The 22919-nt window shown below is 36.6% G+C and overlaps 1 protein-coding gene and 1 pseudogene across 1 annotated transcript; one reads left to right on the plus strand and one right to left on the minus strand.

Moving 5' to 3' along the window:
• The first annotated feature begins 1739 nt into the window (after positions 1-1739).
• On the plus strand, positions 1740-8928 carry LOC143640841 (RNA-binding protein 15-like). The gene is given in 7 exon segments (XM_077108401.1): positions 1740-1769; positions 1771-1972; positions 1975-2210; positions 2213-2724; positions 2726-4066; positions 4068-4579; positions 8621-8928. Coding segments are annotated over 7 exon segments (2856 nt in total). The 3' UTR covers positions 8644-8928.
• A 2555-nt stretch (positions 8929-11483) lies between these two features.
• On the minus strand, positions 11484-20575 carry LOC143389842 (geminin coiled-coil domain-containing protein 1-like; annotated as a pseudogene).
• Positions 20576-22919: the final 2344 nt, after the last annotated feature.

The raw sequence follows: 22919 nt of genomic DNA on the forward strand, positions 1-22919 counted from the left end.
CTGGAACCTTTAACTCAAGTTTTACTCATTTAACAGGATTATAAATTGGAAGAATAAGGATAATGTCCCAAAAAAGAAAATATTTTATGAAATGTAGCTTCTTTTTTCAAACTCACGGAGCTGGTTTCTTTATTACTTTTGTGTGCTTTTATTTTTATCATCATTCAAAAATCCATCCCCAAATACCACCTCCCTTGAAATCCCAAACCATATTCTTGACAGTACGCTTTGGGTATATAGAATCAACCATATTTCCATACTTGGCATTGTGGACGTTTTCATTGTGAGAGCTTATTACACCCTTGCTTTAATCAATCATGTTGAAGTTATGTTTCTCTCATTTATACATAAGTTAGTTTTAATACATATATCCTTCTTATATAACATCATCTTTATATCATCAGCAGAGCTTGACATCAGCTATATATATTGAATATTTGCCTCAGTTATTAATCATACTACTATCTCACACATTTGTAAATTGAAATACATATTTTTATGACATAGGATTTATAGGAAAAACAAAACCTTTTTCTTAGTTAATTGCTCCATTCACTGAAAACATTTTTTCAAATTAAGGGCTGAACATAAAATTAAATGACTTGTCATTTATTTATTAGTCATAAGTTCATTACAAAACTGACTTCCATAATTTAAAAAAGTTTGAATCAAAAAGAAACATATCATCTAAGTGCTTATTATTAAGTGTTGAATTATATTTTACATTTGCAGAATACCCAATATAAGGATTAAAATTGAATGTTTATGTTAATGTAACAAAAAGGTAGATAAAAATATGAAAAGATTGTTAAGAAATATAATCATACCGTAAACTTCTAACATGAAAACCAAATATATGTGGTTTTATTTAAAAAAAAATAAAATTAGGCATTTACTATTTAACCATATGTGAATCTTTTGGTAAACTGAAACAAATATCTAATTGTATACCTGAACTTTACAGGCAAAAAATTATACATTTAAAAAGTTATCAGTGGATGGCCAAGTGCCAGGTGCATACTTGTAATTCCAGTGGCACCTGAGGCTGAGGCAGTTTAAAGCCAGCATCAGCAAATTAGCCAGGCCCTAAGCAACTCAGTATGATCCTGTCCCTAAACAAAATATTTTAAAAAGGCAAAGGACGTGGCTTAGTGGACAAGCATGCCTGGATTCAATCCCTAGTACAAAATAAAAGTAGTTATCAGTAAATGTACAAACTATATTTTCTGCTATACCTGTGGTACTTTGATTCATTGTTGAATCCATTTGTCATATTTAAAAACATTCTGCTTTCTTCAATTACATCAAGTACTTTAAACTTTTTTATTTATACACATTCTTTAATCTTTTCAAAATTATAGTTTAACATCACTGCAATTTTAAGTAACCCTACTTATTAAACATCACCTATAGAATTGAGACTTTCCAATTGTCCATATTTTCCAGATACTAGTAAGACACAGGATTGTTTTCAGAGTATCAGAAGACATTGCAAGTGTCATCAAATTTTTAAAAATTGAATTCTAATTTTTCTGTGAGATTAAGTAAGAGAGTGCTGCACTCCTAAGACATTTGACTCTTCAGGCCACCTAACATGGGAAAAATCATTAATGTATCCTAGAGGAGAGAAGGAACCATTAAATTCTGAGGATATTAATCTGGCCATATCATATATCATACAAAAGAGATTCAAAAATCGTGGTCACAAAAATCCAGGAGAAAAAAGTCCATTATTAAAAATGTTATGCACAGGGAGTCCAAGATGGCGGGCATGCGGTTCCGCTGTGTGAAACGAGCGCGGGGTGGCGGGTTAATCAGCTCCGCGGAGGCGACCTCCGACTACCTGCAACAGTGAAAGGAAAAGAGCGCTGGCCAGTCAAGCCCAAACGCTCTCGTGGTGGTGAGGACTCGACTTCCCGCGGGGAGTGGAGTAAGAAGTTAGGGGGCTCTGGTGGCAGCAACGGGAGCAGCAGCACGGCGGCGGCGGGTCGCGGCGGAGCCTTCATCTGGACAAGTCCAGCAGCCGAGGTGGCAGCCGAGAGTATGACACTGGTGGGGGCAGCTCCAGTAGCCGCATGCATAGTTACAGCTCCCCTAGCACCAAAAATTCCTCGGGCGGGGGCGAGTCGCGCAGCAGCTCCCGGGGTGGAGGCGGGGAGTCACGTTCTTCTGGTGCCATCTCCTCAGCTCCTGGCGGAGGGGACGGGACGGCGGGGAGTATAAGACCCTGAAGATAAGCGAGTTGGGGTCCCAGCTGAGTGACGAATTGGTGGAGGACGGTCTATTTCACGAGTTTAAGCGCTTTGGGGATGTAAGTGTCAAAATCAGTCATCTCTCAGGTTCTGGCAGCGGGGATGAGCAGGTAGACTTTGTGAACTTCCGGCGGCCAGAGGACGCGCAGGCGGCCAAGCATGCCAGAGGCCGCCTGGTGCTCTATGACCGGCCTCTGAAGATAGAAGCTGTGTATGTCAGTCGGCGCCGCAGCCGCTCCCCTTTAGACAAAGATTCTTATCCTCCATCAGCCAGCGTGGTCGGTGCCTCTGTAGGAGGTCACTGGCACCCCGCTGGAGGAGGAGGTGGAGGCCAGAGATCACTTTTCCCTGGTGGCGCTGCCTTGGGATACAGAGACTACCGGTTGCAGCAGTTGGCGCTTGGCCGCCTGCCCCCTCCACCTCCTCCACCATTACCCCGAGAGCTGGAGAGAGAAGGAGACTACCCATTCTATGAGAGTGCGCCCAGCATACAGCCTTGAGCCAAGGGTGGGAGCTGGAGCAGGTGCTGCTCCTTTTCGAGAAGTGGATGAGATTTCACCCGAGGATGATCAGCGTACTAACAGGACCCTTTTCTCGGGCAACCTAGACATTACTGTGACAGAGAGTGATCTAAGAAGGGCTTTTGATCGCTTTGGAGTCATTACAGAAGTAGACATCAAGAGACCTTCTCGTGGCCAGACCAGTACTTATGGCTTTCTCAAATTTGAGAATCTAGACATGTCTCATCGGGCCAAGGTAGCAATGTCTGGCAAAATTATAATTCGGAATCCTATCAAAATTGGTTATGGTAAAGCTACACCCACTACCCGCCTCTGGGTAGTTGGCCTAGGACCTTGGGTGCCTCTTGCTGCCCTGGCACGAGAATTTGACCGATTTGGCACCATACGCACTATAGACTACCGAAAAGGTGATAGTTGGGCATATATCCAGTATGAAAGCCTGGATGCAGCTCATGCTGCCTGGACCCATATGTGGGGTTTCCCACTTGGTGGCCCAGATCGTCGCCTTAGAGTAGACTTTGCAGACACAGAACATCGTTACCAGCAGCAATATCTGCAGCCTCTGCCCTTGACTCATTATGAACTGGTGACGGATGCTTTTGGACATCGAGCACCTGACCCTTTGAGGGGTGCTCGGGATAGGACACAACCCCTACTATACAGAGATCGCGATAGGGACCTTTATCCTGATTCTGATTGGGTGCCACCTCCACCCCCAGTCCGAGAACGCAGCACTCGGACTGCAGCTACTGCTGTAACTGCTTATGAGCCACTGGATAGCTTGGATCGAAGGCGCGATGGCTGGTCCTTAGACCGGGACAGAGGTGATACAGATATACCCAGCAGCAGAGACCAGCCTAGGAAGCGACGACTGCCTGAGGAGAGTGGAGGCCGACATCTGGATAGGTCTCCTGAGAGTGACAGACCACGGAAAGGACACTGCGCTCCTTCTCCTGATTGCAGTCCAGAACTGAGCAGTAGCCGGGATCGTTACAACAGTGACAATGATCGGTCTTCCCGTCTTCTTCTCTTGGAAAGGCCTTCTCCAATCAGAGACAGACGAGGTAGTTTGGAAAAGAGCCAGGGTGACAAGCCAGACCACAAAAACTCTGCATCAGCTGGATGGGATAGGAAGCACCGGACAGCTGCTCCCACTGAGGGAAAAAGCCCTTTGAAAAAAGAAGACCGATCTGATGGGAATGTACCCAGCTCCGCCAATACTTCATCAAAATTGAAGTCCCCTTCCCAGAAACAGGATGGGGGGACAACTCCTGCAGCAGCAGCCTCTCCCAAACTGTTTGGCCTGGCAGGGCATGCTTCTACTCAAGAACAGCAACTTTCCTTCCAACATGCATCTCTTGCAGGGTGACCTCCAAGTGGCTAGCAGTCTTCTTGTGGAGGGTTCAACTGGAGGCAAAGTGGCCCAGCTCAAGATTACTCAGCGTCTCCGATTGGACCAGCCCAAGTTGGATGAAGTAACTGGTCGCATCAAAGTGGCAGGGCCCAATGGTTATGCCATTCTTCTGGCTGTACCTGGAAGTTCCGATAGCCGGTCTTCCTTGTCATCTGCAACATCGGACACTGCCACCTCTACTGAGAGGCCACTTAGGAACCTTGTGTCCTATTTAAAGCAAAAGCAGGCAGCTGGGGTGATCAGCCTCCCTGTGGGAGGCAACAAAGACAAGGAAAACACCGGGGTCCTTCATGCCTTCCCACCCTGTGAGTTCTCCCAGCAGTTCCTGGATTCCCCTGCCAAGGCACTGGCCAAATCTGAAGAAGATTACCTGGTCATGATCATTGTCCGTGGTGCATCCTAAAGTCCATGTATAACTTGTATTTACTACTTTGACATGGTTCCTGTTTTGTGAAGTGTGATGGGATACAGAATCAGATCAGATTTTCTTTTTAATTAGTTTAGTTGACTTTTTAAAATATATTTTTATAAACTTCTTTAAAATAGAAGTCAGGACAGTTTAGCTATTATTTTAAAGTGAAAGGGATGTCCTGAAAGTAGCAAAAAGATGGATTTTCTTTAATTAGGAGTTTCTGCCCTTGTGAGAATTTTTTTTCCAGTTTTTTCTTCATTTTTTTTTTAAAACTTGATCTTAAAAAAAAAAATTCCTCAAAGTTACAAATCCAAATTTTTGAGAAATCAGAATTTGCAGAAAAGAACCCACTGACATTTACAGATAGTAAAATACACCGAAAAGTGGCTTGTTTGATGTGTAGATAAATAATTCCATAAATGTTATGTGTGTGACAGATTTGATCAGGGATCTCAAGCTTATGCTGGTAAATTGCTTAGCAGTGTAATTATTTTAATCAGGTATTTGAGTGTTTCTACTAAAATACAGTTTATTCCCGAGTTTATTCCTGGAGAGTTTGCTGTAACATGCATTTTTATCATTAGTTCTTGAGTTTTGTATCCCGTATTGCACTTTTGGTTTGTAGCTGTAATTGTTCAGTAAAAATTGAGGACTATGTTACAAACCATTTATGTCTTATGCTTACACTAGTATGCAAGAATTGAGTAGGTGCTTTTAAAAATCAGATTTCTTTGGTCAGTTATAGGTGTATGGTGGTGTTTTTACTGACTTTTTCAGAGAGGTATAGCAGGTACAGTTCTAATTTAATTGTGTATATTTGAAAACTCAGTGTTTTTCATCAAAGATGAGTTTTTGTTTTTGAATCCATTTAAATTTCTGGTTTAAATAATAGAAAGAAGAGTGGTCTGCAGGCTCATAAGTCATCTTTTGTTTCATTGGGCATTAATCAACTAGGTTGCAGAATTTTTTTTGAAAGTCATTGTAATATGCTGTCAATGTGCTTTTCAGAAATTTTGCTTGTATTTTTGTTTTTATAGTCAAACAGTAGTGGTGATATTACATTATTGAAAATGTTTTGAATATTTTTGAAATTTCATGCTTAATATTTTCACCACTCTGTAGCCACAGAAATTTGAAATGTCATTATAGGAAAGCCCTTTTTTAAAATTTGTCCAGACACCTATAATTAATATAATTTAGCCCATTTGTATGGGTTTTTTTTGTTGTTGTTGTTGTTATTGTTGTTATTGTTCTTTTTTCTGTTTCCAAAGCTAAGGATGATGTGACTGGGTTCTTCACAAGGGCTTGTGCAACTTTACAGTAATGAATGACTTTTTGTTTTAACTTTCTCATCTACCCCTCTGTTACCACCCCTTATTTCTCAGGTCATTAGTAACTATTTTTTCTTCCTTGATTTAAGTGCTGAGGATGTCAGCTAAGACCCTTGATATTTAATTATGATGAGAAACTTTAGGACCTTCTGGATCATGGTCATGTTTCTATTCTGTGAAAGTGACTTATTCAAAGCCTGGCAGAACCCAACTGTTTTCTTTCTGTTATCAAATCTGGCAGTTTTGAAATAGCACCAATAATAACCCAGGGAAATGTCATGTAATTTTTATTTTCCATAATGACAGGTGTCTAATGCATGTCAGCATGAAAGCCTCATTACTACTGTGTCATCCTTCTTGGTTTTCACTACACATTATAAATTTAAAAAAAAAATTTTGGAGGTTTGGGTGTTTTTGTTTTTGTTTTTGTTTTTAAACTGGAAAAACCAACCATTTTGAGAGAAGAAAAATACTAGGCTATGAGTATGAAGGTCCTTGATTTATCTGTAGAGAAAATACCTGAACTACAACCAAGACTTTGGATGACTTTTGATTCTAAAAAGCAGTGATTCGAGTGGAGTAGGCACCTATTCAGAAGCTAATGCAGGTGTGGAGTCTGTGTACATGGGGTTAAAGTTCAATTTGTAAGACAGATACATTTTTTCCAGTTTAAATAATTTCACTAACCATTAACTTTTGAATATCTTTTGATTAGATAGTTGGATAAATGATTTTACTCTAGAGAGTGAAGTCCATGACATCTAATTTTAATATAAGCCAAAATGTGTGTGGTTTTCCCTTTTTCTTTTCCTTTTTTTTTTTTTTAAATTTGTTATGATAGCCTATTGAAGAGTACTGTGGTTTTTGCTCCATGTTTGTTTGAATCCTTATTTGGCATTGCTGCTTTGTTAGATCCGGGCAATTTGTGCTTCAGTGTTTTTGAAACTGGCTTGATACCATTTCTAAATGTATGTATTATAAAAAGCTAATAATGTTTAGTTTGGTGCTTACCTATAGAGTGCCATCATCCCGATGAATTTCTTATTTGTGTTGCCCATTCTGTTGTGCAGGTTCATAATAACTGTAAGTTATCTACTTAAACCTTCAGAATTTGAATGAAAGCAAAAGTCTAAAGCTGGTTCTAATTCTTATTAGTCAGAATTTCAAAATCCCGACATTGGATGTTCTTTGTAAAACCAAAATTTTTTTTAAAGTCTTCTTTTCTTTAATTACTTCAATGTAAATTATTTTTCAGGAACTCAGTTAAAATGAATGGAAAGAAAATTTCTTACATATATTATTTAATTATTTACTAAATATTACTGGTGAAAATAAGATAATTTAATAAGACTTAAGATCACAATTTCAAAATTAGAGCTGTTGCTCAACTTCTAGCAAATAGTTAATTGATATTGTTTTGTGATTGTAACTGGGATTCCTCCTGTAAATATTTTTTCACAGGAAAACTTAAATTTCTGGTGTAAGATATGTACGTTGACTCTCATCCACTGAGAGTAGATAGAGTTTTCCTTTACAAGTTGCATCTTAAAATGTTCATCCTGTGACTGACATAAGCTTTTGTCATGTCGAAGGTAATATACTCCCTTCTTGACTCCCATGAATCATTTGATGTATAGCAGTATAGGTCAGGTTTTTCAGAGTCAGACAATTCCAGGTTTATTTAAAAACTATTTTATGAGCAGGTGTTCACTGATATTATCACATTATTTTTTGAAAAATTTAAGTCCAGTTTTTTACACAGTGAAATTGCTCATTTTGCAGGAATAGTACTGAACTGAAGTTTGGGTTCATATAGGAACCATTAACCAAAACATTTGTGGAAAAGGAAAGCCTCTTGACAAGAGGGCCTTAGTGACCTTTTATGTGAAAAAAAAAATTTGGAGAGAATTTCTGGATTTTTTTTCCCTATTTCTGTCCCAGAGTCTGATTTTGAGATAGGAGTTAGGAATGAGAACAAGAAGAGAAATGGAGCTGACCCTGTTAATATTCTGGTTTCAGTGATGTCCCTAAAGAGAAAATGATTTCAGGTAACCACAGTAAAATGTTAAGCTTAATGAAGAGTTTTTATGTGTATGATTTAAACAGAGTTGAAAAACAAGAGTCCTGATGTGTTGTTTGATTGTTAGCAATTGTATGAGTGTTTTCTTAACAGAAAATAACAGCTGCTGTTTTTGGTAACGTAGATGAAGGTGGATTTTTAAATGGGCTTTGTATCTTGACCCCTTTTGATAATAATGCTCCATATAAATTACAAAATGAAAGTAGAGGGGGTAAAAGTTTGACTAAACTCCACCTTTTTATAACTTCATTTTTAAAGTTATATTTAGGAGATGTTGATTTATAAATTGCTTACAAACTTGCTTTTTCAGAAAAATTTTGCCACATTTTGCTCAGGAGGATAAAGGATATTTTCAGTCCTATGATCCTCAGTTGCAGTCTTTAAAGAAACTTACCTTATTGTTCTACTTGTTATTTGTGTATTCATACAGTAAAATCATTTCAAGGTTTGTGCCAGTGGGTATTATTGGTGCTTTTTGAAGTTGAGGTGGATGTCCTATCCAGGAAGGTCTTGTTAATATTATGTTCATCTATAATGGCATAGGGGAAATATATATATTTTTAATATTGTAAACGTTTGTACTGAATAACCTTTGTTTCCCCCCTGCAAGCAAAACTGGTGAACAGCGGATGAAGATATGGAATTCAAAGCTCTAATGGACCTTTTTGAAGAGAAGTTGTGGCTTATGTGGAGTTTACATGGGCCTCTGATGGAAGAAAGCTAATCTGTTTAGTATTTGTGCATTTTACTAAAATGGCAGCTTAACATTGTGTATCTGCTATTGTGATGCCAATGCCGGTGTTTTGAGTGGAAAAAAAAAATGACCTCTTTGCTTTGTGCTGTGTACACAAGAGTTCTGGAAAAGTAAAGAAAAACCCTTTTTATGGCTCACACAGCTTAAAAGTAGCTGTCACTCAAACGTGCGCTCAAAGTTGAGCTGCTTTTGTTTTATTCTAAATAAATTGTTTCTTTTGAGGAAAAAAATGTTATGCACAATATAAAATTATTCATCATAATCACAAAGGTATTTAGTTTCATTTCCCACTTTATCTTAATAAAATATTAACTGGTTTACTGGAAATTCATGATAAAACTATAAAAGTTAGAACATATACTTAAGTGAAACAAATTTCTAATTTCTCAAACGTTAACAAAATAATTTTGTATACATTATTCAAATGAATATCAAATGGTTGTAAATGTAATTGCAAACATGTGGTAATTTTCTTCCATACTATCATTCATGATATGAGTTAGAAGAAGATATCATAATTTGCCACATAAATGTCCTATTGTTTCTTTAACCAGGCTGAAACCAAGTTTCATTTAAAAGCTTTCAAAAGCTTTGATATTTTTGGTGACTTTTTTATGCACCAAATGCACTGTGAGAAGCCTGGGTGTTTCCACATGGTAATTAACATATAACATGGCACATGGATATTGCAAAATAAATATGTGTTAACTGGTAAATTTTGTTTTACAGCTTGATTATAAGAGTTTTTAAATAGTTCCATTGCTTACTCAATTCCTTGTGTAGTAAAGTATAATCAATTCTAATTAAATTTGTTATTCTAGAGATAAATTTCACCCACAAGAGGCATAGATACCAGAATGTAAAAGGTACTTTTGTGTTTGGGGGGTATGGGGGGGAGTAGAACGTATTCTATCTCTTCCTTAGTTTTAAAATACTTTCGAGAAAATATTAATTACTAATTTGTATTCCCCTTCATGAATTATAAAGAAAACTATGGGTAACAAAGCTTTATAAAATAGATATTTGCTCACACAACATAAATAAAGCAATGATCAAACACAAAAGAAATGTCTTGGTTACAAAGAATTCCAAATAGCACACACAAAGAATTTGATTGTGCAAAGTGAAGTATTGAGAGGAGAATAGAAAGAGATAGATGGCGATGGCTTTCAACCGGGTGAATTTAATCATGTTGCCAAAAAAGCATAGGTGCCCAACATTGATGCATAATTTATTCTGGGAACAATAGGGAAGGATGGAAAGGAAGGAAACAGTTAAGAATACCAAAAATATTCTTAAAAAATTTAGGGAAGAAGAGATCTTTGATATCATGCTTGCATTCAATCTACTCAAATTTACTTACAAATTAAAATGTATCTTTTTTTAGATAGAGGTTACTCTCACACAGACTGAATCAACTGCAAAGTGGGTTCATACTGGAAAAAAGAATTCTGTGATCAGAGAAATGATTTCTAATGCTCATTATAAATGTCTCATATTTATTTTTCTATTTTTTCCATTGCAGATAAAGTTCACCCTACCTAGCATATGCAGTACCTATCTAAAGGAAAAAGGGCCTTGAATGGTCAAATAAAAATAAAGCTGATAGGATCCAGCCTTCATTCATAGAATGTTAGAAGTTATCTAATCAAGTCCTGTATTCCACAGCTGGGAAATTGAATTTTCATACAAGGGAAATAGCTTTCTCAGGGATGACAGCAGATGAATGGCTCTAGGTCTCATGAATGTGGGCACAGGGCCCAAACTGCTCACATTTTATCACCATCCTGAATTACAATGCCTGTTACAAAGTGAGCATGAGGTATTCTGTAGATATTTTAGGTGAATTGCATGAAACATGACTGACAGAAGGAATGAGTATGTCATTGTCAGAGCTGGGCTAGTGATCAGTTTGCCAGCATCTGTGCAGTTTAAGATGATGATTTGTTGTGTAACAGTTCCTCAAAAATATCAATTTTGAGCCATGTCAGTTAAAGAAACAATGGCCAGATACCAATGGAAGCAGGTATTGGGACATTCTGAAGTAATAATTCTTTTTAACTTTTGTCATTTTTCAGTGGTATTGCTTATCAGTGGAGTTGCAGCTGTCTTAGAGATGTTTTGCTAAAGCCACCCTGCAACACTTGACTCTTTGAGCTGCCCTGGACATACTGTTACTTATATCTACAATACTTCTTCAGCAGTGGTGATGGGCAGACACTTGATTTTACCCTAACTCTAGCAATTTAAACAACCAGGAGGAAGTACTTGAAACAAAAATAGGGCTCATTCTAAAGACAGTTTTCAGAAATAAAGAAATGTAGAAGAGGGAGAGAAATAAAGACCATACATATTTAAACTTCTTGATAAGAGAACAAAAGGTGTTAAACAGGTCATGATAAGCAAAGTATATCTTGGTCTTGAAGAAATCTACAAAAGATTGGAAAACACCTTTTCAACTACAGGGCAAAGAGAAGAAGTTGATAGCAGACATTGATGTGCAAACTAGTCAAGTTCAGGTGGAAGAAGAGCATATGCCTCTCATATGGATTCGTGGGAGCTATCCCCTACAAATTTAAGTGGTAGTTGAGAGTAACATTTAAAGTGGCTAAAGATTGTCTGGGCAATAGCTTCTATGCTCCACATAGTCAGGTTCAAGAGCAAGAGAGATCTTTGTAAACAGAGTTCCTGGCAGTGCTCTGTGATACAAGAGGGGTCTCTAAGGCTGTTTAGGGACCCAGGTAAACTACCAGCCTCCTTCTTCATCTCTACACACAAAGGCTTGTTCCTGGTGGAAAGAATGAGTTTTGACATTACAGTGAGGACTCAGGGATGTGTAAAATGTCATCTCTCTCTTGTTGGGTGACACATCAGCTGGATGATAAGGAAGTGTTTGCACCTCTGTTGAGGAATTTGAAAGTTGAGAAAAGTAGTGGAAGTCTTCCCCATGGCTGGCAGTGCTGTGCAAGGGGGTTGTTCTTTTACCTCCATAGTTGATTGGCACATCCTTTCTGGGGACATTTTCATAATCAATGGCATCACTCGGAAAATGGGAGTATGTGCTAGTCACTCTTCTGGGATGAGAGGAGAGGGCACTGTAGTTAGCTGGATGAGGTGTCATCAATGGGGTTGAGGTCTTTCAATCTAAGTGTTTGTAGCACCCAAAGATCAACATGGGGCTCAGGTGGGTTTTCACAGTTAGCAAACTCACAAGAGAAGTTTCTCTTGACATTTTTAGGATGGGGGATCTCAGCAGGAGAGTATCCCTGATCTTTGTGTTTCCTCTTCCCCTTTCTGAATTTTCCACATACTTTGGAGAACTCATCTGATGACAACAATTTCTGAAGAAGTGACATTTGAAAATTATACTTTCTTTAAGTATCTACTAGTTACCCTCATTCTTTAGAAAAATAGGTTAAATTTCTAATATTTTTTCACATACAAGTAAAACAGATTAGATTACTGCCTGTTACTAAAGTAAAATCCATGATAACATCTTATTTCTTAGGAACCTGAATTCATTTCTTACTCTCAGTTTGAAACTTGAAAAAAGCAGATCATGTCTTGAGGACTTCAAATCAGGGAAGTAATAATTTTTACAATGATGACAATAAAAGCAATTGTTTATTGAATTATCACTGATAAAATAAACAAATTATCATTTGATATAATTTATGAATAGTTCATCACATGCACTATTTCTTTGGATATAGATACTGTTAAAATCTCCATTAATGAGGAAACTAAGGCACAGACATATTTGTGACTTGCTAAGTATCCCTTAGCCTAGAATTAAACCTAAGTTATCTGAATATAGACAGAACTCTTGTTATCTGAATATAGACAGAACTCTTGTTTAAACACTATACAACATTCCTTATGTTATTTCATTAACTTTCAAAGCAATCCCTTGAAAAAAGTCGTTATTTTAAATCTTGGAGAACTGAGGTCAAGAAAGGTAAAGCTAATTAATGTCATTTAATAATTTAATAATGTCTTTTTCAAGGAATGGTGGCTAGAGTTAGAAGCCAAGGCTAGCCCTTTATTTATGAAAGCTTACTATACAGTAAAGTAGTCGAATCTAGTATCTTTTCTTCTCTGAACTGTTAGATTCAGTAAAAGCAGCAGACACATAATCAATTTAGAGTACATAATATCAAATAATAGTTTCTCTAAGAGTAAACTAAAAATTGGTCATAGAAGCAAACACATACTAGGAAAAACACAAAACTAAAGAAAAAAGAACACAAAGAGACTATAGGCAAGCTATCTTTGAGTTAGAAATAGCTCATTTAAATGTGTAAGAAAAATGTAAATAAAAAATAATGTAACTGTATATACTGAATTGCTGTTCAAGATACTAGGCTCCAGTTATCATCACAGCATCTTAGATTGAGGGAGATTTTTCACAGATTTTTAGTTTTTGTAGCTACAGGTAACCAAATTTCTTATTGAGAATGATTTTGCTAAAGCCAGCAGATAATTAAAACAACTGAGTTTTTAAATCTTTAATTTCGACATTAAGAAGATAATTAAAACAACTTAGTTTTTAAATCTCTGATTTCCACCTAACTCTCTGTTTGATCAACCTGTTCCCTCAGCAATCCCTAGCTTTTGATATATAAGAAACTCCTTTTGTAATAATGTCTGGATAGAATCTGCAATCTAGATACTTCTAATAAATGATACATAAAAGTTCTAGTGAAAGTCATGTACTTCCTTAAGAAATGTTATCCATTCTACTCACATATCCCATGACCTGTTGTTGAGTACACTTCTTGCTTTTAAATAAGAAATTTTACATTAATGGTTTCCTTTCTTAAATCACTGCCCTGACCTTATAAAAAAGATTATTACACACCTTGGCCTTTTCTTTAAGACATTTAACCAAAGTAGAATTCAGGTATTGTCTGAGATGATTATTCTCTTCATGTAGCCTAGCAAGTTCTTCTTCCTTCTGAACCAGAGTATCTTGGAGCTGCAAAAAGCAGCCAATGGTGAAGGTTGCTCCACTGAATTGACTTTGTAACATTATAATAATGCCACTGTGCCTCAGCCTTCTTAAACTTGATTATTATTCTGTTTCTTTTATGAACACAATATCAGAGAGTCCTCATCCTCTGAGACTGAAATCAACAACCCCTACCACCTGATTGTTCAGTTTTGTGCTCTGAATTTTTCATTCATTACAAAGTATTTGAGCGTATTATATGACTTTTAAAATTTTAACCACAAGGGAGTCAGGTAGGTGTAAAGGAAAATGAGCAGCATTCAACTGTTTAAATATAGAAAAAAAGTGTTTAGAAATGTTTACCTGGACTCCTTCCTTCCACATTAAAGAAAGAAAGAAAGAAAGAAAGAGAAAGAAAGAAAAGATGGTTGACTTGTGCCACATTCAGATTGATCTGCCTGTTTGTTCAGTAGATCATATTACTTTTGGTGAACAAATAAGAACAAAATATGGAAAATGAAACAATATCTGGATAAAAAACCTTTGTCATTATCATTAATTCTCCAGGCAATTATCCATGTTTATCATTTTAAAATACTGACATGATTCCATTTGGTCTTTCCATTAGCCCTCTGAGATATGCCACATAAATATTCAAATTTCATGGATGAGGAAAAGGTGGATGTGATAGGTCACACAGCTAAAATGTGATATAGTCAGAGCCTGACTTCATGTCTTCCTCAAGTGTTATTTGTGTATATGAGTGTGTGTGTATGGTGGGGGGGGTTGAGACAGAAAGAGAGAGAGAGTGAGAGGAAAATAAAGAAGGAGGGAGGGAGAGAGTGATTGTTCATCTAACTCCTCTCTCTCTCTCTCTCTCTCTCTCTCTCTCTCTCTCTCTCCCTCTCTCGACATATGCTCATTTTTGTTCTAAAGTGAGTTATTGTGAATTTTAAGAGGAAAAAGTAGCAGCATGAACTTAAGGGAGGATGCAAGTGGAGAATGGACTGCAGGATGCATGGCCAGTCTCAATGTTCTGACTATCCACACATACCTGTTTATTTCTGTAGAGCTGTGAGGAAATCTGAGCTTCTTCCCAGGAACATGAGTCCAGAATAGGAAAACTCAAATTAGAAGATGAATCTATGAGAAAATACAAAATGGGTAGCATAGAAAACACACTTTTGACTTATGTGCAATGAACTCACCAAACCATTCCCAAAGTGCAATAGGTTCAATTACATTTCTAAAAAAAAAGCTGTTACTTCCTCACACTAGAACAAAATATTTAAAGCTTTCAGAAGAAGGATGCAAGTTGTTACAGACAAATATTTATACAACCTATGCCAAAGTGGTTAAAGAGGTGGGATTTTTTTTTCTTTTTGGAACTAAGTGGTCACATTCTTCCCTTTGTATGTATATTCTTGTTGGTTAAATTAATAAAGACTCTCTCAGCTGCATTATTAATTCATTTAAATGTTTATTAACCTTTCCCTTCCAATAGGCATAATATTGCAATCTCACTATCTTTTTATAATTTTTATTTTATTTTCCTAAGCTTCAACATTAATAATATAGTGTTTGGCTTGATAATCTAATAACATTTTTTGATGCTATTATTTCCTTTTCTGTCTGCCTACCTGTTAAATCTAATGGATAGAATTCAGAATTTGATTTAGTAGCAATGTCTATTTTAAATAATTTGCACCTTTTTTCTCTGAAGACCATGATAAAAAATTGCAAAATTCTACCTTCTCCGTTTCAACTGTTTTCATCTGTATATTTTTTATGCTTTTACAAAGAATTTTTTTTTCATATTTGACAGGAAGCTATGCCTGTTAATCAAAAGCATTTGGGCATGCTTAATTGTTTTTTTTTACTTTATTCTGTCTCATTAATACCATTCTGACTCTTTCCCTGTTCTTCTTAAACTGCTGTTACTGAAGTATTTTTTACTAAAATAGAGTAGTGAGTAAGAAAACAGGAATCCAATTTTGTATGCAGTTTGGGTTCAGATTTTGGGCATTTTGTCTTTGCTGTTGCTTATAGTGAAAAAGTAAAACTGAACAACTTTATCCATGATATGTAAGTGTGCTTCAACATTTTTAGGTTTTCATTTTTGTGTGCCTTTCTTTAACCTCTGTGTCCACCAAAGGAGCATATGGCAAACTATAGTATAGGTATTTAATTCTAAGATATCTGAAACTTTTTAGAGAAACTTGATATTTATACAGAAATTCATTTAATTTTATAAAAATGTTCACTAACCTTCAAGTTAAGATTAATACCATTCATACTTTTCCATCAATGTTATACTTCCCTCCCACTTTGAAATCCTATGTGAGTGTTTGTGTGTGTGTGTGTGTGTGTGTGTGTGTGTAAGAGAATAATTGTTTCTACTTACAAGGCATTGTCTATAGAATCTCCTCTATGAAACAAAAGATGAAGTTATTCATTCTTGTTTCTTTATCATACTTGGGAAACTTTCCTGAATTTCAAAAGAAATGTTGTAACTCGTATCTTGACTCCAAAAACATTCTACTAGGATGTTGTTTATAAAATATGACCCAGAAAGGTTCTTTCAGTGAGTTGGGAATCTCCAAATACTATACATTAGAGGGAGAAACATGTGTTGTCCAGCAAGAAAGAGGAAGAATCCCATTTTCACTATTTGGCAAGTATAAAAATAGCAGAAGTTAGTTAAGGTTGTAAAATTCAAGACTCTTTGGACTAACTTAATTTTTTTATAATATCCCTTTTTCCAGAGTCCCAGACCATGATACTTTGCAGCCACATTGCTTGAAAAGGGCTCCAGGTCTACCACTAAAGCAGAAGAGCAGAACTTACCCTGTGCCTGTGGTGCTTGTTGGGGCTCACTGTTGTCCAGGAGACCAGCAGCCCAGAAAGAGACCCAAGTCTCTGTGGAAACATCAACACTAGTTTCTGACGGTGTAGTGGAATACGGGCAATTATAACTCTGGTCTCCTGAAAAATACTGGTCTTGGCAAGGCAGAATAGTGTTCTGTGAAATTCAGTATAAGGAGTTGGGGTGGAGGGGGGTGTCCCAGGAGATTGGGCGATGGAGATGTGGAGAGAGAGAAGGGAGGGAGAAACACACAGAAATTACATGCAGTTAATCAACAAACAGTGAATGTGTTAAATTTAGATCCAGATTAAACTTTGAGTGGTTTAATTATAATAACTAAAAAGGAATCGGCTCCTATGACTTTCCTAACATTTCCACAGGTCCTTGAACAAAGAATAGACTACTATTAGATGAATCATATTTATATTTTCCTTTGTAATGCCTAGCTCACCTAATAAGCCAGCCAGAACTATCTTAATTATATTTCTATTTCTAATCACCTTGGAAGACAAAGAACCCATTAAAAAGGATGAAAAAGCAGAATATGGCATCTTATAGACTAACTTCTGAATCAATAATTGTCTTATGCTTCCCTTCCTCTTCTCCAAACTAACATTCTGTTGGATCTTATGGGAATCTGAATAGAGATACACACAAACACATGCTGTGAATAATGTATATGCAAATATATATATATATATATATATATATATATATATGTATATATATAGCATATACGTGCATATGCATATATATACATACACATACATATAGTTATGTACATACATATACATATTTGTATAATATACATACATATAGACACAATGTATCTATAGACATAAGTGCATATGTATATATATGTTCTCTCTATTTCTGTTCTATAGATAATTAAATAAACTTTGTTCCTTGTAGGTAATTAAATAAACTTTGCCCCAGCTCCAGTCAGAGGAGCGTAACATCACTCCAAGTAAACATCTAAAAGCTGAAAGAAATAAGCAAAGACTGCAAGCTCTAGATATCTCCATCACTAGGGCTCAATGTCCTTGCAAAGTTATCCTGCCACCACTAACTGCCTGACATGTGTTCTCACTGTGTTCTGAACCAGGGAGTACCTTCCTGCCTGCCACTTCTCAAACCTCAAACATACACTCTTTCCAAATATCCAAACAAGGACAAGTACGCAGCCTTCCTAGGTTAATTTGTACAACAGTCCATTCCTAATTATCAATGTTTAATCAGGTAAAAGCTATTTATTCCAGCAGAGCCTAGGTTTAGATAAACTCTGTTTGACTGCTATAAATCTTTTGTTGGCTTGAGTACTTTCTTGGTCATAACATAAACAGAAGAGGGGAAAATGAGTCAATTAAGTCACACTTTGTTAATTTTCCCAGTGAGTTATGTCTTGGAAAAGAAAAAAAAAAACACAGTTCAGAAGCAAGTGCAGCTTGGGGAGTGCAGACCAAAGAAATTAAGCCAAAAGTTCATCAAGAGCTATTTTTCTTGTTTTCATTTTAAAAGCATGTTTACAGAGTCCTTCCTTGAGGTTATTATTGGAATCTGAGTTAAACTATTAGGCAATTGACACCTGAGAAGAAAACAAACACCAAATACTCTTACAGTAGTTCAACTCCAAGTGTTTGCAAATATGTGCATAATCTGGAAGAAGAGGAAGAATGAATAGTAAGTGCAGGTGAATAGGTGAAATTTGGGGGAAATATGAAGAATGAAAATAACAGGGTTAAAGGCAGTGGGAAAGGAAGGGAGGAAGAGAGAGAAGACAGATGATAATGAAAAGGAGACAGGAGAGGATCTATTTTAATTGGTAGATAGCAAAGAAAGCTTGTTCCAAAATGGAATAAATTCTCAGTGCAAAGTTTATTAGCTTTCAGAGCCCCAGATTTTGCCAGAGGACTAGCAAATGCCAGTTCCTCACTTACCATCTTGCAGTGGAAGAAAGCGCTGAAGAAACTGAGCTCACACTTAACTGTTTCTTAAAGCCAGTGGGAGCTTTAAGTGGAATGAAGGGAGGAACTATCAGAGGCGAGTTCTAATCTGTGGGAGCCGGTGACGCTTGGGGCTCCTGGCGAGCGCTGCTCCCTGATTTGGTGGGAGGATATCAAACAGGTGACGTGAGCTTGCAGACACCAGCTGAAGCCAGAGTCACTTGCACTCAGGCGACCAGGACAGCAGGATCCGGGACCTGCAGGTCGGGCTCCCCGGCCTGCTCTTGGCTACCGGGTATGCTGCGTGGCTGTGCACCTGGCGCAGGATGTCAGAGGCTGGAGGTGGCAGCGCAGCCCTGAGGGACCCTAAGGCCAGCGCTTCCTCCTGCACCACACGCGCAGCGGAGCAGGGCGGGGCAGAAAGTCTGCTTGGGCTATGGTGAGGTATGGCAAGGTCTCAAACCTGTATTTCAGGGATGGAGTGGCACTTGTGGAAGCCAGTCCTACAGCCCCAGAGCTAGTATTATCTATCTTTTCACCACATGATCACAATTTAATGCCAACTTGTATTATGTTGTAAATTTATTTTAATTAATTTATTTTCCTTATTTGATCGACCTTATTTTGCCCAATTCCAGAAGTGGAGGTGACATTTCAATTCTAGAATATAAATTCCCCAAGAATAGTGATTTCTGCTCACTGCTGTCTCCAAAATGCCTGACACAATTTCTGACACATAATAAATGCTCAGTAAAGATTTGTTTAAAAGAATGAATTAAGCTACACATTCTGAAATCTAAAGCATCTTTATCTGTGTAGGCCTAGCCTCACAACTATTTTTATATAAAATAAATTCATTAAGAAATAAATTCATTAAGAAAAAATAGTGTAAGCATTTAATTTCCTGTCTTTTCTCTTACATTTGATTCTCACAATTTTTAAAATACTATGCCTACCGTAGAAAGAAGAGTAACAACATCTTTGAAACTATTTATCTACAACTAATAGTAGCTTCTCATTTCAATTTACCTTCTAATTAGATTTAAAAACTTGATGATAGCCATAGGAGAAAGGATACTTATTGTCCTTGTTACATCCACAAAGGAAGGAAGCACTAAGGTTAAGAAAACTCACCAATGTTAACACAATTGGGAAGTGGCAGGCTTTGGATTTGAACCTCTGACTACCTAGTATGCCTATGGCATTTGACTTTAACTTCTCTCTATTGCATGTTATTGCTGTTGATCAATGGGCATTGTTATGGACTGGGTTGTGTTCCCCATAAGTCATATGTTGAAGCCCTATACCCAATGTTACTGTACTTAAAGACAGGTGTAGGAACTGAAAATAACGTCTGATTCTGGCTTGCACAGGCCTTTCTCTACTTCAGCTCTGACCTTTCTTCATTCTTCTTTGTACTCATGACCCTTAGCACTCAGCAAAATGACTAGGACAGAATAGATTTTAATTAAGTACTGTATATCCAAAATTAAGAAAGGAAAGGAGGGGAAGCTGCTTCTCTTGGTGCAGTCCTTTTCTCCTGCTTCAATGACATTTATTTGAAAAACACTTTCAGATTAATAGTAGTAGGTTTGGGGATCCCTGCCTGGAATGTGGATGAACTGGATCAGTCAACACTGACTCATTTCAGTATGTGACATGAAGGACTGGTCCATCCCTGCTCTAACTTTAACAAGAAAAAAAAAAAAGATGTAATGGCTGTAAGGCACTGAGATGATGGGTAAGGAGAACGTATCAAAATGTATTTAATTCATAAGAATCAGTGATCTTTTTCAAGGCAAAGAACTGTTCATGCTTTTAGTCCTGCCAGCAACACAATCTGTTTGGCAAAACCCGCATTCATTTTGTGATGAGCAGCAGGGACAGAAAAAAAGGAGGATGGAGTTGTGTTTTTGGAAACTTTCACAAATGACACAGGAGCCTCAGCAAGATAGATTTTCTTTTGGCTCCAAAAATGATACAAAGTAGGTAATTGACTAAACATGGTATGAAAAAAGGACTATAAGCTTTGCATCAAAATATACCCGCATTTCACCTTTGGGTATGCTATGATTGAATCACTTGGGGTTATCTTAAGCCTCTTATCTTATTTGGGAAATTAGCATAGTAATACATACATTAGAAGTTACTTGAAAAACCAGCCATTTTTATTAATGCTTAATTATTTCCTAATTTGTTGACTAAATAATGGATAGTATCTCTTTTTACTATTAGGGGTGAGGGACTCTGCCTTTGAACACACATATGCTCCTGTGTCTTGTTTATTAAAGTAACTGAAAAAGAATGCTACATTTATAAAACAGGGTTTTTCTTTTCTGAGGGTAAGACATAATTTTAAGAAGTTTTTGATTGGTTTTAAGCATAACAATATTTGGCAAATCATTAATACTTTAACTTGGTAGGTTGGCAGTATACATGATGGTGGAGAACCCCTAAACAGCAAAGAGCTATTGACAATTAAACATAAATCAGATCACAAATCTATTCTCAAATCAAAATCTAAGGGAAAAAACTAACTATTAAGATTTGATTTATGCATGACATCTTACTTAACATCCACTACTAAGGTACAAACTTAATTATTACTATTATGATGATGACTAGCATTTTGAAACCTGCATCCCATAAAATATAATGGGAAAACCTTTGACACTTATTTATCCACATTTATGAAAGAAGGAGGTTCACATTTCTTAGTGATGTCAATGTAACCTACATAGATGGTTCTTCTTCTGTGAATAATAAGATTAGTTAAAACTGCCTTTTGTGTTGTGCCTAAAGCAATGGCGTTAAAGGGATTGTGGCTCCAAACAGCCTAGTTGTTGAATCAGGGTACCACCTCCTGTCTGGGCAAAGATATAACAAAATAAGAGGTAATTTGACCTCTTATTTTTCACAAAAAACAAGTCTGCAGACAGAGAAGGTTAGAGCATGAGCAGAGTTTAGTCAGGATATAAATAGGTTGGCATACGGAATATTCTTTTGTTTAACTCCATGATTATCCTATTAGTGGATTTGATAGTAAATGTAATAAATAATTTCTAAATTTTTTCAATAAATACAGCTTTTCCCATTGATTCAATGTTTGAATCTCCAGGTAATAATATAGTATTTCTTATTTCTCCTGTTTGTAAAGAAAATTATTACATTTAGATAAAGTATATTTAGAGAAGATGTTTTACATTGGAAAATTTAACATTTGAATTTTTAGCATGTCTGAAGAACCTGACACATTTCATTTGTTGAAGCATAGTTTTGAATTTCACCCCACCAGAATAATATGCAGAAAGAAATAATTTTAATATAGCTAGAGACTTACTACTCACCATATCTGTATAGTAGCCAGCATATATTCAATAACCTATTCAGTGATAAAAACTGTTTCTACATGAACAAAAGGCATGAAAAATAGAATCAATTGTTAATCCTGGTAACAAAAATGTGAAAAATAATAAATTTGAAAAAACTTCTAGCAGTTTACTAAATAGAAAAGAGAAAGGCCTTGGATTCATTCAGGAATGAAATTTTCAGTTTGGAACTGAGTCAGATCAGCTCTGTATGGAAACGTGTATGCACATGTGCACGTGTGTGTGTGTGTGTGTGTGTGTGTGTGTGTGTGTGTGATTTGTGATATTTTATTGAAAGTTTCAGTCAGAATTTACTTTAATATCATTATAACTCCCTTCAGCTCTTTATTTATTTTATCAAGGCAAATCACATACTATAGTAATCCTCACAAGTTTAAAATATTTTTAGCCTAAGGGTACATCTTTCAAATGGCAACTACTCACTTCATCTTTGAGAGATAACTAGGAAATATATGCCAATCTGTATTCATTGCAAAATGAGACAAACCTTTTCTGTACTTGATAGCCTTGCTTTCTGGCTTTTCTCATAATATAGCACTTCAAAATAACATTTGTGGCAAGTTAGAATAAATTGTTAAGGCTTCTCCTGGCTGTTGATAGTTATGGGAGTTCTCATTTCCCCCAGGCCTCACCAGGGCACCCTGAGAACAGAGGATATCATTATCTCACAGGCCTGTGACCTATTATGCATGGGTACAACAGTTGGGAAGGTCTGCTCCATGAAACCTATCTGGCTCAAATGGAATGAAATAATATCAATACCACTATGAAAATATGTTCAAAACATTGAAATGGACCTTGTATTGTGACCAAGGTTAGAGATGTGGAACTTCTAACAAAACAAGACAGATACATCACAACCCCAACACTTTACTCAACCATAGTAGAAAAGGATTAAAACAGGTATTAGGATTAATATACATCAGAGTTGTGCTAGTGCAGCTCTAACTTAAAATACAATAAATCTCTGCTTCATGAGCACCAGCATCTTCACAAACTGAGTTTC

This window comes from Callospermophilus lateralis, unplaced genomic scaffold (assembly GCF_048772815.1).
Source record: "Callospermophilus lateralis isolate mCalLat2 unplaced genomic scaffold, mCalLat2.hap1 Scaffold_66, whole genome shotgun sequence".
NCBI lineage: Eukaryota > Metazoa > Chordata > Mammalia > Rodentia > Sciuridae > Callospermophilus > Callospermophilus lateralis.